This window comes from Euprymna scolopes, chromosome 5 (assembly GCF_053919585.1).
Source record: "Euprymna scolopes isolate OS-2025 chromosome 5, ASM5391958v1, whole genome shotgun sequence".
Classification (NCBI taxonomy): domain Eukaryota; kingdom Metazoa; phylum Mollusca; class Cephalopoda; order Sepiida; family Sepiolidae; genus Euprymna; species Euprymna scolopes.
Genome location: NC_136486.1, coordinates 133,123,651 through 133,140,316, shown reverse-complemented (window position 1 = coordinate 133,140,316; position 16,666 = coordinate 133,123,651). Strand labels below are relative to the sequence as shown.

The 16,666-nt window shown below is 32.8% G+C and overlaps 1 protein-coding gene across 4 annotated transcripts in view; it reads left to right on the top strand.

Moving 5' to 3' along the window:
* LOC145276977 (cotranscriptional regulator ARB2A homolog) overlaps nucleotides 1–16,666 on the top strand; it is an 82,886-nt gene that overhangs the window by 44,200 nt on the left and 22,020 nt on the right. For 3 of the 4 annotated variants that reach the window (XM_080128543.1, XM_080128542.1, XM_080128541.1), the window contains exons 3-7: nucleotides 6,680–6,748; nucleotides 11,852–11,949; nucleotides 13,092–13,154; nucleotides 13,582–13,709; nucleotides 14,970–15,096. In XM_080128543.1, coding sequence (XP_079984669.1) covers nucleotides 6,680–6,748; nucleotides 11,852–11,949; nucleotides 13,092–13,154; nucleotides 13,582–13,709; nucleotides 14,970–15,096 — 485 coding nt within the window. Of the gene's footprint in view, nucleotides 1–751; nucleotides 822–6,679; nucleotides 6,749–11,851; nucleotides 11,950–13,091; nucleotides 13,155–13,581; nucleotides 13,710–14,969; nucleotides 15,097–16,666 lie in introns of those variants that run through there. The other variant, XM_080128544.1, reaches the window with a different exon arrangement.

Genomic DNA, 16,666 nt, shown 5'->3' with positions numbered 1-16,666 from the left:
CACAAGATGACAACAATTGTCCAAATAATACGAATAACCAATCCTCATTTCAAAAATTCAAAAACGTGATATGAATAAATCTTGGAAAATATAAACAACTTGAAACATAAAATTTTTTTCTAAAATTACTAAATTGGGTATCAAATAACCCAAAAAGGGTTGATATGCCAGAAAATAAGACAACTAAATCAAACAAAACCAATCCTTAAACCAAAATCAGAGATTTTTTTTAAATTTCTAAAATTGAAGTTGAGCGTTCAAACTAGCAACCCCCTACCCCACCTACAGCTCTGATCGTCATTGCAAGATTCAATCTTCTGTTGTATCCTGTTTTATAACTCCCGAAGTAACATTGTAAATAGCATTGCCAAGGTTTCATTAATTATTAATATGTCTATCAATTTAGAAATGTTGTGTGTTCATTTTGTTATTGAGCGCTGTCCCAACCCGTTTACAGCTGTCCCATGCTCTGCATTATTTAACAAGGGAGTGGATTCTATACTGCTGTAAAATTCTGGCACAGACACTCGACAAACAGCGCCGGCTGAACTGAACAATTGGCATGCTTTCGCAATCTTTTTATTTTCCTCTCATCTCGGTCACAGAAATCATACAAAATCCAAATTAAGATTAATAAGCTCATAAAAAAAATAGTTACTGCTTTGTCAGTCCCAGAAACCAAATACAAGCTTGCATTTTGTTTTTTGTTTTAAAGTTTTTTTGTTTGTTTGTTTTGTTTTTTTTTTGCTTTTTGTGTATACAAGAAAAGGAGATTGTTACAATGGAGGTCTTGAGTGTAACAATTCAATCAATGGAGTTAGGTATGTCTGATTGGTCATCTTCAATATTTTGTTTTGATTTGTAAAAGAATTTCTAATTCATTTTCGCTTTATTTTTCTTTCTTTTTCCAATATTTTTGTAAAAATTCAATCTCTTTTTGATTACATATTGCTAAATGAAGACACACACACACGAGTGTGTATACATATAGTGTGTGTTTGTGTGTGTATATATATATATATATATATATATATATATATATATAAGTATTCTGTCTATATGAGTATGTATAGATATGTATTTTTTTTAATTTTCTTTTGTTCTAGCTGGGGTGGCGGGGTGGGCATCCTACAAGATGTCAGACATTCACTATCTCATGCATTCCAACTTAAGAGACCTCAAGATTCTAATCGTCTCTTTAAGTGCAATTGTTTGTATCTCTTGAACTTGGTTCACTGGGTATAGTTGCTAGATAGCTTTTGAAATTCTTTTTCTTTAGCCTGGTTGCTTCTATAATTACTGGAATGATGGAGATTTTCCTAAGATTCCAGTTTTTTTTCATGTCTTACATATAAAACCCTTGTATTATGTTATTTTTTTCTTGTGAGACATCAATTTTTTTGTTGTTATTTTGTTTTTTTAATTATAGAAAAAGTGAAATTTTGCTTTTATTTTTTTGTTTTAATTCAGAAAAAGTTGGGGGTTTTTTCTTAAGCAAACACTGATTTATAAAAAACACTGGCTTAAAAAAAATAAGAACATAAATCTCTTACAATTGGTGTCTCAACAAAGGCCTCATCACACTCCTTATTCCATTATCAAATTAACCATACATCAACAAATATATAGTTATGCAGGGTGGGGGGGTATCTTAACAGATGTCAACAGTTTATCAAATTTTGAATGAAATCAAAGACAAATATTGGTATTCGTATTATTTGGATTCTTCAGACTACTGTTCTCATTTTGAGCATAATTTTCACGTTTCAGTTTATGTAACCTCCAACCTTATTCAGGTGTGTTTTGTTGAACTCGAGAATGTTTCTGTCAAACTTGGGAATTTGGACGGAATCTCGAACAGAATCCTTTATTTACTTCACAGGGGTAGCATGCTCTCATTTTGTCAGCCATGAGAACAATAGTCCGAAACATCCAAATAATATGAATAACCAATAATCATTTCAAAACTTCAGAAACATAGTGGTAGTTCCTGTGACTTGAGTTGTCTGTATGTATATCGCAGCATCATAGTTAAATGGTTGATGTAAGATCCTAACTAACCACACATTTGGAGGCTGCATCTTCGTACGAAATTCCTTAACCACTTTTAAAATTAATTTAATTAATCAAAAGTAAAAGTACATAAAAATAACATCAGAAATAAATGTTTCAAGATATTTTGCATTCCCTTTTAGCTGACTGAACCATATACTTATAATTGCTTGTATGTTTCACGTCAAATCATTTTATATATTTTATATATAGTTGACTTTGAAAACATCTTTTTTTAATGGATAAAAAAAATATTTGATAAATGTTCACTAATATATTTTTAGTCCCCCCAACAAAAGAAGGGTGGACCTGTAAATTCACCCTTGTCCGTTCATCCGTTCGTACTTTTCTCAATAAATACGCCTTGGAATTTTTTTAAAATTTTGCACAAACATTAAACACAATAAGTAAAAACGTAACAGAACGGATTTTCTGAGAAAACTCCAGTTGCCCCCCTAGGGGTGCCTTTCAGGTTAAAATGGCTAAAATTGACACTTTTGTGCTTATTAAAAAAAACTGATGCCTTGGATTTTTATAAAACTTTCTGAAAAGTTTTAACTAACTGATTTCTATATAATTTTGTTTGTCTATGCTTCACGATAACTTTTGGGTGTGGCCCAGGGGCTCTTTTAGGGCTAATAAAAAACACTCCGTTTTTGGGACTGTTTTACCATATTTGTTCAAAATTTTCTGTGTATGTCTATTTAGCAGTTTTGCATAGTGCTGAACTCAAATTTAAATATGTTAAGGCCTTGGGAACTTTTGGGGCTAATTTTTTTTTGGGGGGGGGGTGTCAAATGATGGACTTAGTCATTTCTTTTTTTGCATGGTGCAGAACAAATTTATATGTGTAAAGGCCTAAAACTGCACCGTTTGTTCATTTTCACTTGACATCCCATGGGAACTTTTGGAGCCAATTGGGAGGAGGGGGAAAATGCTGAACTTAGTCATTTTTTTATGCCTCGTTCACTGTGCACTCACAAGGAACCATGCATGCTTCACTTGTTTACTTTAATAAGAATGTTTTATTTTATGTTTATTTTAGACAAAATATTTTAGATCTATGCAGAAAGGTTAAAAAAAAAATTCTCTATGCTGAGTGCATTTAAGTTAAAAAGATAAAATGTTTTTGTTTGATTGAATAACACGTTTGCCTTCAGTTTCAATCTTTTATGCCTTCATCGGTTTGAATCTCACATTAGACAAAGGGCTTGTAGTTCGTCAGAACATCTACCATTAAAATACTTGTAGAACAGGCAGAGAGATGCAACATTTCGTCGATGGGATAGAGGTCAAAGTTTAGATGACAGTTCAGGACCTGTCAGGTTGGCAACTCTCTTTTGAACCCTGTCCAGGAGCGAGAAACTAGTAGCAGATGCATCACCTCAAATCTGACAACAATACTCAATACATGGCGAATGGTGACCTTGTAGAGGTACAGGATACTTTCAGGGGTAAGTAACTTTCTAGCACAATAGAGAGAGCCCACCTTCCTCGCAGCGGCCCTGGTAATGCTCTCAATGTATCTGTTCCAACTCATGTTCCCTGTGAATGTTAAACCGAGGAATTTGAAAGAAGTCCTTTGAGGTAATGTATCTTTAGCTATTGGTGGTTGAGAAGGTTTCTTGTAATTATTGAAGAAAACAAGCTTAGTCTTGGCAGCATTGAATGTCACCATCCATTTTGTCCCCATTCCACTACAGATTGGAGGTCTTCCTCTAGTGTTTCTGCCATTTCCTTAGATATGTGTTCATTTGTTTTCCCTTCATGCCTATTATAGAGCATGGTGTCATCAGCAAATATACCCATCTCAGAGAAAATTTTATCAGGAAGGTCATTTATGAATATTAGGAATAATAAAGGTCCAAGGATAGACCCCCTGAAGTACACCCGCATTCATATAATATTGTTTAGATACATGACCATCGAGGACAACCTGGATTCTTCTCTTATTTAGGAAGAATTTAATTATGTTAAGTATTCGTCCAGTGATACCATAGGATCTGATTTTCATGAGAAGACTATCGTGCCATACCTTGTTAAAAGCCTTAGATATATCTAGGGCTACCACTTTACCCTTCCCTGCTTTGTCCAGTGTATGGTATATACATTCAGAGATTAATTAGGATATCTGCTGTAGAATGGGCTTGCCTAAATCCATATTGTTGGTCGGTCAGAAGTTTAGCAGCTGTAAGGTGATAGACTAGAGCTTGCTTAATTATGGACTCAAATACTTTGGCAAAAAGCAGGAGGAGGCTAACGGGGCGATAATTTAATAGGTCGGTTCTTTTTCCAGAATTCTTGTAAACTGGTACCACAGAAGCAGTTTTCCAGCAGTCAGGAAAGCAAGATTCGTTAAGGCATTTGTTGTAAAGTTTGGAGAGGACTGGAGCAACCTCAGCGGAGTATTTTTTTAATAGCACAGCCGGGATGAGATCCGGTCCACATGCTTTTGAGGTGTCTAGGTTTTTTATGATATTGTGCACCTGAGAAGCATTATAGTCATACTAAGGGAGAAATAAAGAAACTTATTCTATCGATGCAATTCAATGCATAAAAAAACCATGAATGTAAACCAATATGGTGGCATAAAATATTGGAACTGAAGGTAAAATGCATCTCTACATGACAGCTGATCAAACAAAAATGTTTAACCTACTTGAATGAGTTTGACATAAGGATAGAAAAGTAAAAACCAGGTTTATTTCTCCCCATAGGTCTAAAATAATGTGATTATCTAAAATACTAATAATATAAAAATATTAGTGAATGTTTATCAAGCATTTTTTTATCGATTTTTTTTTTCTCATCAATATATCAAATACATACCATGATTTGATGTGAAAGTACTGTGCTACAATCGTTTGCGGAGAGAGTTACTTTGTTTGTCCATGTTGTGAGGAAGTCTCTGTAACAGTTGTTACGTCCTGGGAATGGTAACCAGCTCCCCAGGTGTTAGGCACTATCAAACAATAAGTACATGGACGATAGAAATATCAACGATGGATCACTAGGATCGATATGACATCAGCTATAATCGCCTGACATTTCCATTGTCGTTTATATCAGGAGCCTCTTGCTGAAGTTGAATGCTTGTACAAAATGGCAAAAAAAGACTTTTTTTATAAAAATAAAATTATTTTATTATCAACTGTGAAGGAGCATTTTAAAACCGGTGATGGTAGACCCACGTCAGTCATCAACTGTGACCAGACCAAAACTGCTATGAGCGCCAAAGCACGCAACCCATTTGCTGGGCATCTCTTCACAAGCACAAGTTAGCTACAAAGCTTAATTATGCCTTCATTTTGCGATAGTATAAGCAATTATTCTATGTATGTTGCTCAGTTGGTTAATAATAAAAAATAAACTGTAACGGGAATGTTAAACATATCTGAACATTTGTTTACATACTTTTGATTTTGAGTAATGAATATAAAAAAAAAGATTCAGGAACTTCTGCTTGTACTTGCCACTGCAACTGTCCTTTTATTTTCCTATTATTTCCAGTTATTTTCTAGAATATATTTTTTTATATAAATTGGATGAAAAAGACTTAATAGATGTTCTTAACTTCTAATCTTGCTTGTAATATTTAAGTTAAGAAGCATTGCTGAAAAAAAATGGACAATTCATAATAGTTACAATTTTTATCAGTTTATCCAGTCATTTTTTTTTTTTTATTAAACATTTTCTCCTCTAGCTACAGAGTATGCACTAACATGGCTGACTGTTCTCCCAACTCTACAATCTTGAGACAAAGTGTTCACTTGGTTTTTATTCATGTGCATCTATTCACAGACGTCTATCCACTTTTTCTTTTGTCTTCATTTTGACCAGCTTTCTTGTATTATGCCTTCGTATTGGCCTACATTGGAACACTTCACTTGACCAAACAATCTCAAGACATTACATTTGATGCCAGGGAGTTTTTGCAACTCTGTGATACTGATGTGATCAGATAGTTTATAATTAATGAAGCACATGAATGTGGCTTTAAAGTTTCTACGCTCTGACATCATTTTAAAGTCCAGTTGGACACATTTCAAGTTATCCAATGCTCAAGGCACACGTCATAACTTAACAGACAAGGGGAGGCAACTCCAAGCCACCCAAGCCCCTACAACACTGAAAACAAGCACAATTTGGAATTGCTAAAGGGAAACAACTCTTCAAGCAATAAAAAAAAAAAAACCCCGGCAGCATTGATAAATATCTCATAGAAGGTTCAATCTCTAATATGGGCAGCACTCAAAAATGCAATTACTTATGACTTCTACCCGGTCATGGATGATGGAACAAGAACATACTATTCTTGTGGATTAAATAAAGTGTTTCGTTCAAAATTCTATGCAAATTCCAGAAAGATTCTTGAGTCCAACTGGATACACCTGAAGGTCAAAGGTGACATCGACATGAAAATAGCTCAAAATGAGAACAGTAGTCCAAAGAATCCAAATAATATAAGTACCTTTTCTTTTTTGACAGTTTAACTATTTTAATTTTAAACAAGAAGTAATTATTACATGTATTTGTTGTTTTTGGTGATTTTCTTTTCTTTTTTTTAAGGGGTGGCTGTACTATGCCTCTTCATATGTGCCTTCTTTGTTTTTTATTTACACTTTAGGTGAGAATAAAAAAGAAACTGTTACTTTCCCAAAGACACTTGAAGAATTCAAATATGAATTTAATGAAAGTAAGTCATTGTTTTTTCTAACATTTGCAACTTTTGTGTTTATATATAAGATCATATAAAGAAATGAAACTCCTAAAATGGTTATATATTTAAAAGATAGAAAGTGTAATTCTGTTCATGTTTTTTTTTTGGGGGGGGGGGGAATTGGTACTAACATACTTGCTCTCATGGCATTGATTTTTTTTCTCCAATCAAAATACTGACAATAAGACAAATTACAAGTATCTATATAATATTCTGTTTGTTCCTTTCTTAGTTCATACGTTGTGCTTTAACATAGACTGAATACAATTTTTGAAGGCCAAACAGCTTTGAAAAAGGCCAAATTCACAGAATCTGGCCTTTTAAAAGGCCAATCTGGCAACTGAAAGCCGAAAAAAAAGATTGGAACTCCTTCTCACTAACCACTCTTAACCTTCAATTCACCGCACCAACTCTCAATGTCTCTTTTTTTTTTTTTCCTTGTATTTGACTGGCACAAAAGTCTTTTCTCTTTCCACAACTTATTTCCCCAAGTAGCAGTAGTACTCTTCTTCCTTTTCTTCTTCCCCTCCAAACTAACAACAAACTCACTTGAACAAGAAAAACTCCTGACAGCGCTTAAATTTGCATACATATTAATTTTGTATCAGAAGGGTCCTGTGTTCAAGTGTCAGTGCTTTCCTACAATGGGCAAATGCTAACTGTGATCACTTATTACTATGACTCTCCACACCATCATCACAGCAACACTGGACAAGAATGAGAATGATCTTCCTTTGATGTTGCCTCATTTTCAAATATAAGAATATATAATTGCTGTAATGGTGTGAGAAAAGAACTCATAGTAATTTTGACATGCAGTGTTTCTTCATCGAAGAAAGAAGTTAGCGAAATCTTACATAAAAAAGGAACATTTTAAAGAAACAGGGCAAAGCAAAGACAAACATTTTCTGCCAAGAGAAAAGTGATTTTATTATTTATATTGCACTATGTAGCACAATATTACTTTTTGAGTATTAGTACTTATTAATTTATCTCCTTTGTGTCAGTTCTATACTTAAAACACTATGAAACACTATTTTCATAGAACTGTTAATAAACTCACATTTGTTGTGCGTTATTGTTTTTTTCTGTCAAAAAACAATTTTTTTTTTTTTTTGCTATCCAGAAAAATATTTTATTAAATATATTTCTTGTTCCTTGGAATTTCTATGGGTTCTACTAGTGATAAATAATTTGCTTGTTTAAAGTTTTGGCACCTGAAAATCGTATTCCAGGTAAAACTTCATCTATCTACTCACATATTAAGCAATAATAAGTATTCTCAGTAAAAATTAAGAGAAATTATCGAGTAGAAGTTTAATCTCTTCTTCCATATTAATAAAATGGAAACGATTATTTCAGTCTATAATAAAACAAGACAAAAAATGAAACACTGGGCCAGACATTAACCCAAAATGGTTATGCTACCTGCATGTATCTCATATGTTTTGCACTTAATAATCATATAGTTAAATTACAATTTGTAAATTGCTACACTTTCTCCGCTCCAATTCACTCTCCCAGTTACAACATTCTTATGAAGTAAATAAAGAAAACATACTTTGCTTCCTTAAATGAATTCATATTGGAAGTTATATTGATGACAAAAGAAAATAAATTAATTAACACTTAACATTTCTTTGCCTTTTACACACAAAGGAAAGACAACTTACCCTCAAATAATTTTCTACTTGCAATACCCCAATCATCACTGGAGATATTATTTCATAGTACATGCTTCTCGTGCACTGTTGTAATTACTTCGTTTCGCTGTTAGGTGCTTCCACCACTCATGGCACCACCCATTACCTCGCCAGCTAATAAACGTTCCCTGTATCATGTCTGCTAGTATTGATAATTTGATTGGCTGACCAAAAATATTCTGTCATCCCATTTTCTGCATTCAGCGAACAGTACATATTTCTTCTTTGATGCATTCAATATGGCCGCCAGCTCTTATTAGAGCAGCAAATTTATGCTGTTAGATATCCCTTTCATTTTATACATTTTTTACAGTAACCTTTCCAATAACACTTCCACTAGAGAGAGACACACAGACAGACAGAGGAACAGTGAGATAGACTGCAACAAATTCTGCATGTCTCAATAACACTTAACTACAGAGAGAGAAAGAGAAACTGACGGATAGACAGCGAGATAAATACATCAACAGAAAAAGCAACATATTCTATGTGCGTCCGTCCGTCATTATGGTTAGCTATCATATGCTTAACACTCTACAACTATTACTACTAATACTATCGAAAGCAGTGTCGTGTAAATAAACAATATATTCACTTCTCTGGTACAATAGTGGAATCCTAAAATCGAAATGCTGAACTTAAATTAAAACCAAGAATATTTACTTAACCATCAGGTCGAAATTCGTTAAATACCCATAAAGTAAGAAACACAATCTGGTAGACAATTATTAATGCAAATATTTTCCCAAATTATGTGTTGCAGTTTGCGAATTTGGTCTTCTTAAGCAATTCGTTCTTGATACATGCTTTACACAATATTAAAAACGTACAATGCATTTTTATATCTTCCTTGACTATGTTTGTTTTGGGGTTAGGTGATAGTACAGATTATTTACGAAACGCCCACTCCTCCACATGTAAAGAATGATTTCACCCTTCCATTCCCATGTTAAGAATGTCTTCCTAATAATACTGTTATTATTTCAGCGTGGTACAATAAGTGCAGCTGTAACAGTTTAATTTCATCCAAAAGCAGAATAAGCCTATGATTTCGACTTTATATCATACTAGCGAGGGTACCTGGTGTTGCCCGGGTGTGGAGAGGTGGTGTAGTAAGGAAACCAGGTGGGGGTCAAAACAATAATAGGCAGCCCAAGTGGAGAGAGGTGTTATAAAAAAATTTTTTTAAAGGTAGTAGTAGGCAGGCAGCTGAAAGTCGCAAGCGTTGGAATTAAGGATAGTCAAACGAAAGGAGACGACTTGTGAAAAACTGCCCAGTTGAGGGTGAAGAAATTAATGTTTTTCGCCAATTTTTGGATATTTGTCATCCAAGAGACGGAGCTTCATAACAATAGCAATTTCGTCTCAGGATCTATTGTGTGTGTGTCAAAAGCTTTTGGCAGGCGTACAAACACATACACACATATTTGGCTTTTTATATAATAGACTAGTCTGGGTTGCCCGAGTGTTTGGGTGTGTCTGTTGAGCAAAACAAAGTGGTAGTAGGCAGGCAGGCAAGGCGGAAAAAAAAGTTAAAGAAAATCTGATGTCTTATTGTTACTCCATGACGTGACCGGAAGTCTATTAAAAACATAGTAGTCAATTAAAAACAAAAGATTACTTGCAGAAATGGCATTGCTTTTAAACCTCCTACGAAAACAAATTAGACATAAGGTCATTCTTAATGTGGAGGTGGAAAACCAGCTCCCCCAAAAAGAGAGCACTCTGGCAGTATCCAAATAAATAGTAATTATCTCAGTATGAAGGGCTTCCCCTACATTGAGCAAGAACTAATTACAGAACAGGCACTACCTGGCCCGGAAGCCAGGCAGTTACGTTGTAATAGTTTTACTTTATTTATACGAAAAAGACAAACAAACAGCCGAGACGACAGCACGGTGAGAATTTTAACTCTATCAAAAGAAAGATAGACGATGTCCGTTTGCGAATCTCAGATACTATTATCTGGGAAGTATACGAAAACTTCTTGCAGAACCTAACCGATGCGAGAACCCTGATGCAAAAAGCCTTTCGTGGACGTACACAAACGCTCGCGTCCATATTGCCCTTTATATAATAGACTAGCCTGTATACCCAGGTGTTTGGAGGTGTGTGTTGAGCAAAAAAAAAAAAAAAAAAAGTGATAGTAGCAGGCAGGCTTGAACCCGTGATGCAAAGGCAGAAAAGAAAGTGAAAGAAAAAAGTTTTGGTAAGTTGGTAGGATCGAACCCGAAGCCCTGAGGCGAAGTTGGAAAATAAAATGTGAAAAACACATGACACGTTAACCGCTCGGCCAGCCAAAATGATGTTTGAATTTATTTAAGAGAATTGACAGATGCCCGCACTTAATGACGTCAAGTGAAAGTCGTAGAGTTAACATTTTGTGCGAGCATTACGACAACGACGATGTAAGCAATAGCTATTCAGCAGTTAACATTTTCTGCGGGACAGTTTTTAATGGGGTCAATAACCCGGTTTGTTTGTTTTTACCTAACTTTGGGGAAAAACAGCTCCCCTGTTTATTAGGGGAGTGGGTCGTTTTGAAATGGAAGCAACCGTCTAATATGACGATGGTAAGCCGACATTGACCAAACGTTACATTGCTTTCTAGAGACAACTGGCCGTGGGCCAAGGATTCAAATTGAGTCTCGTTTTTTTTATACCGAAAAACGAAAGCAATATGCGGCAATCCCAAAATGTCGAATATTTAATGTTTCAAAGTCGGGCAAATTAAATAGACGGGCGAGTTAGGATTTTCGAACCAAGGTTCTGCAAAACTTTGAAATTCCTTAAGAGCTTGCCAAGAGTTCCTTCAAGCAATACTAATAAATTAACAGGGATTATGATGTGTTTGCATATGTGTAAATACATTTTTCAGGGGTTTTTCAAACCTAAATTTTGTTGTACATGTATATAATAATGAATAAAATCGAAAAAGGACTCAGCTACTAGTTGTCAGGAAACAAAAATTGTTTTTTTTATTTTATTTTTTATTTTATTTTATTTTTTTATTTTTTTTTAAATTATCAATAAATTTGAAAAAGAAAATGTTTTTTTTTGTTTTGTTTAACTAAATTGGTTATATAAAGAAATCTATTGCTTGCATTATGAAGAAAATATTTTTGAATCTTTGTAAATAAGATTGTAAAATATTTTCTTATCTAGGAATTCCTTATAAGGTTCCACAAAGGTAGAAAGGTTGGGGGAATTCCCACATTAGGTGCAATCCTTACAGGAATCGCATTTCTTTGTTTATATTTCATTTGCTTGGTCAGGTTTAACAGAATTTTATTCTTAACTGATGGAGACTGTTGCTCAAAGATAGTTCTCTATAAGAAAAATTTCACAAGTGTTGATAATTTCTTTCTTCTGACAGAGGGTCAATTGCGCCACACCGAGACAAACAAACCATTTGAGTTTCATGTAAGTGATGATTCTTCATACAACCAACAACATTATGAAGCTCTGGGAGAGGTAAGTTTCTGCCTCTGATACAAATCCAATTCCAAAATCTTAAAATCTCTAAATATTGACCTATTATTATTATTATTATTATTATCATTACTATGATGATGATAATGATCATCATCATTATAAAAATCCATGTAACATGTGCATATTACAAACCATGCTGAGATAATAAGATTATTTCAAAACCCATTCTTAACATAAGAATAGTTTTGTTGTTTTTTTTTTGTTTTTGTATTTTTTTTTTTTTTTTTTTTTTTTTTTTTAATAAATTTTCAATTTACTTTAAAAACCTATATAACTATGTCCACATATTTTCACAAGTGTAAAAATACAATTGTAGGGATGTGATGTATAGATTTTCAGTTTTGCTGGTAGTTTAAAATCAATAAATATTTATCATTTTTATCATTAATACCAGCAATGGAAAATTAAGTTTAAAAAAAAAAAAAAAAAAAAACACAATTAACAGAATCGTTTTTGGCATTGGAAAATAGGCACAATCTTTTTGATTTCGATATCTAAAAAAGTTCAAATCAGAACTATCTTAAGACTCTTTGTTTTAATTTTCTTATTTTATTTTTGCTGGGAATGAGTCATTCTACCAGATTTCAGACTATTTCAGTCATTCCAACCGAGAAATCTTTTTAGGATTCTAACCATTCTTTTGAGGGCAATTGTCTCTATTTCTTTTGAACTTGGTTCACCAGGTATATTCGCCAGATAATTTTTGAAAGACTAATATATGTATGTGTGTGTGTAATTCAGTGTTATCGGAGAAATAACCAGAGAGCTCAATTACTTGTAGAAGAAAATATTTTTATTTCAACTGACACTATATATTAGCTTAATCTTCCATTGATATCTAGTTTCATGGTAACACAGTAAACTCAGTCCGCAGAGCTATAGATACAAACATATTTCCAATTTTTCAATCAATGTGTTGATAGTGCAACACAATGTGAGATTCTCCATCCAATAAAGAAAAAATAGTTTATGGTTTGACTAACATTTGGGAATATGTATATAAATACTAATATTATTATTTTTTTTTCATTAAATTCTTTTGATTTGAATTATGCTAACCAATCTTTGCAAACGATTTTTGTTCTCCAACTTTTAAATTGTTTCTTTTTTTCTTATCACAGATTATCACAGAACATGTTTATAATCTTCTGGAGAAAGCTGGATTAGAAAAGATCCACATACCTGTAAGTCGTTCCTTTTATTCTGTTGTAAAATACAAACTTTTAGTTATCGTATCAATGTCTTTAACCAACCTTTACTTATTGTGCCATTTTTTTTTTAACTAACTTTTACTTATTTTGTCGGTTTTTTAACCAACTTTTAATTCTCGTGTCAAGGTCTTCAATTAACTTAATCATTACATCAAATCCTTTAGCCAACTTTTAATTATAGTGTCAAAATTTTTAACAGACTTATGATGTCAATGATTTAAGTAACTCAATTATTGTGTTAAAATCTTTAACCAACTTCTAATTATCATGTCTGGTACACTTGTAATATTATTTAAAAGCATAAGTTTCATATCAAGCCATGTGTAACTCTTTCCACTTTGGTGTTTTGTCTATCTTCATCTCATCTTGAAAATGACTAATAGTTTTTGTCTTTTGTTAGATTGACTGCAATGATTCTGAACCGCAGAGTTTTATATTCCACACAAAAGATGCCTTAGAAAATGAAGAAAAGTTACTTCTGCTTGTTCATGGTTCGGGAGTGGTAAAAGCTGGTCAGTGGGCACGCAGGTAAGAATAATTTGTTTAAAATGCGCTTAAGCATCCAACTACACTAGGGTAAGCAATAGTTTTTTTACTTCTAATTATTAACTATCGGGAAAGTACATAAAAACTACCTGGAAAGTATATTAAATTGAACAAATTCACAAAATTTGAGCAAATTTCAATAATGTTTATATAGCAATAGAGATGAAAAGAAACATTTACTAGCTTTAAAACGTATTAGATGCTCCACATGTAAGACAACCGATTTCCAAAGAGGAAAAGAACTTGTGTTTATAGCGACTATTTCGGTTCTTGTCTAAAATTCCCCACTATATTAAAAAAACAAAAATAAAGAAAAATCTTTGATGTACATAACCAGAATAAAACAAAAAAAATGTATTCCAAAAAATTACATAAATTCATCAAATAGTTTTGTTTTTATGAAAAAATATTTTTAAGCGATTAATGAGAATTTGTAGGCATTACAGCATAAATCTCACAAGTTTAAATTATTGTTGAATTAACTCCGTTTTTTTTTTTTTTTTTTTTTTTTTTTTGTTTTTTTTTTTTAGATTGTTTTCAAAATGGCAGACAAGATAATCACTCTGCTCTTTTAAAATTTAATTTTCTTAGTTAAAAATAAAGCTACTTAATCAATTTCCATGATTTTTGGAACATGGTGCTTTCGTTCTGTCACGGGTACGTACATAGATTTTTTTTTTTCTTTATTTTTGTTTTTTTAAATTCCGGACAAGAACTGATTCTTTTTTATAGTTGGAACTAATTTGCATATGTAGAGACCAACTGACTTTAATAAAAAGAGATTAAAAGGGGGCAGAGTCGAATTTTGGACAGTTGAGAGAAAGCTTTGGTGTAGGAAATTTGTCAGTGTTATTATGGTATGGTTTGAACAGGAGTTTCTTAAGCTTAGACCATCCTTATAACCTCATCAGGACTATATACTTCTTGGTGCTTGTCTAGTATTCACCATAAATTAATAAACAAAATTTTTAAAAAATCTGTATGATGCATGTACCCATGACCAAAAAAATCCTATTACAAAACTCACATAAATTGATCAAGTAGTATTTTTATAAAGAAACTCATTTTTAAGCTAATTTGAGTTTTTCAGTGTCTTTGTTAAGAATGGCTTTCCAAAACCTTGCAAGTTTGAATTATTTGAAGTTCTCTTCCTTGTTTTCAGCCTCTTTCCAAGATGTGATATTGTCGCTGTTTGCTTAGTCAAAAAATTTGATTTTCTTATTACTTCTACTTGTGTTTCAGATTGATTATCAACGATTGCCTTGAAACAGGTTCACAGCTTCCTTTTATCGAAAGAGCTGTTGATGAGGGCTATGGGGTCCTCGTGCTTAACACAAACCTCAATACAGTTGATGGACAAAAGATTAGAGTAAGTATGTCTAGAATGATAATAATCAGACTAGAGTGGGAAGGAGATGGAACTAGTGTTGATTTAGAACTGTAAAATTTTATGTGCGAAAATGTTTTTATAATGTTTAAGAATAAAGTGTATTTCCTTCTATTAAGTTTCTGAAGTTTTGAGATGAGCATGTTACCCGTGTGGATTGAATAAAGGGCTCCATTCAAAATTTTGTGCAGATGCAGATTCCTAAGTTTAACAAGGTGCACCTGGAGAAGGTCGAAAATTACATTGACCAAAATGTTGTGCGAATAACACTTAAGATGAGAACAGTATCCGAAAAATCCAAATAATATGTATTAAATTTCTGTTGTAGTTAAACTTTGTAAAATAATTTAAAAATGCAGCTTTAATATCAGGAATAAGTAAACTAAATAAATCAAATATTAGCAATTTACAAGCTTTTGACCAAAGTAATCTCATTAATTTGGGCTGGAATCCAAGTGTAGTATCTGTTCTATTTCTCACTCATCTAAGAAGAAATCTTAGACTGAGACAATTTTTATTTTTGTTTAGAATCCAAAGTATTTTTTATTGGAGGTTGGATTTTCTTTATATTGAAATCCAACCTTGTATCTGACTTTGCCTTTGTGGGAAGACAAATAAGGACCCTTTGTCAGTTTTTGGTTACACTCCAAACTGTTCTTTGTGACATTCCTCTTATTAACACAAGCAGCAGAAATTAACATCTGTTATGTTGTGAAATTTCTGTTAATTATCAGAGATAAATTGAAGAAGGCATTTTTTGAACATACTCTTGGCCTTTTGGTGAGGAGCAAAGTGTTTTATCTGTTTTAATATTGCATTGTACTTTTCTCTCCTTGATAAGTGAATGAAAAATTCTTGTAGACTGGAGCAAATATTTTTGTCCCAATCTAGTACCTCTTTTTGGGAAGCAGCATTTTTCTCCCCACATTAAAAACTGACTTATGAGGAGGCAATCTATCTGAGCCCTCTTTAAGATAAAAATACTAATAGCAGATGTTAGATTCCTAGATTTTAGCATAATATAAATAAAATCTTGATTTTGTTACTATTTCTGTATTTATTTTTTTGTACTTGTTTTCAAGAACTGCAGACTTGTGGAACTCTCTTTTCCTGTTGACTGTTTTCCTCCTATCTACAGGCTTGGACTTTTCAAAACTAATGTCATCATCTTTTGTCTTTAGAATAATCATCTCATTCTTTTTTGCTCCTAACATTAAATGGTTTCATGCCTTATCTGGAGCAATTTCTATAAAAAAAACAAAATTTTTTTTTTTTTAAATCAGCCCTGAGACTGGAATTGCCAGAAATGCATCAGACTTCTGACCAAGGGAAATAAGATTATAAAATAGATGATGATTTTATCAACTTTTTGGAAAATTTAAGTTAATATACTTTTTTTTTTCCTACATTGTAAAATTAGTTTTTCTATTAGTTTTTCCTACTTAAATATTTCTAAATTCAGCTGTGATCACTTTGATAGACCGGTTCTCATGAGATTGGTCTGTATTTAGATGAGTGACTATTTCAGATTTATATATTTTTTTTTTTTCAT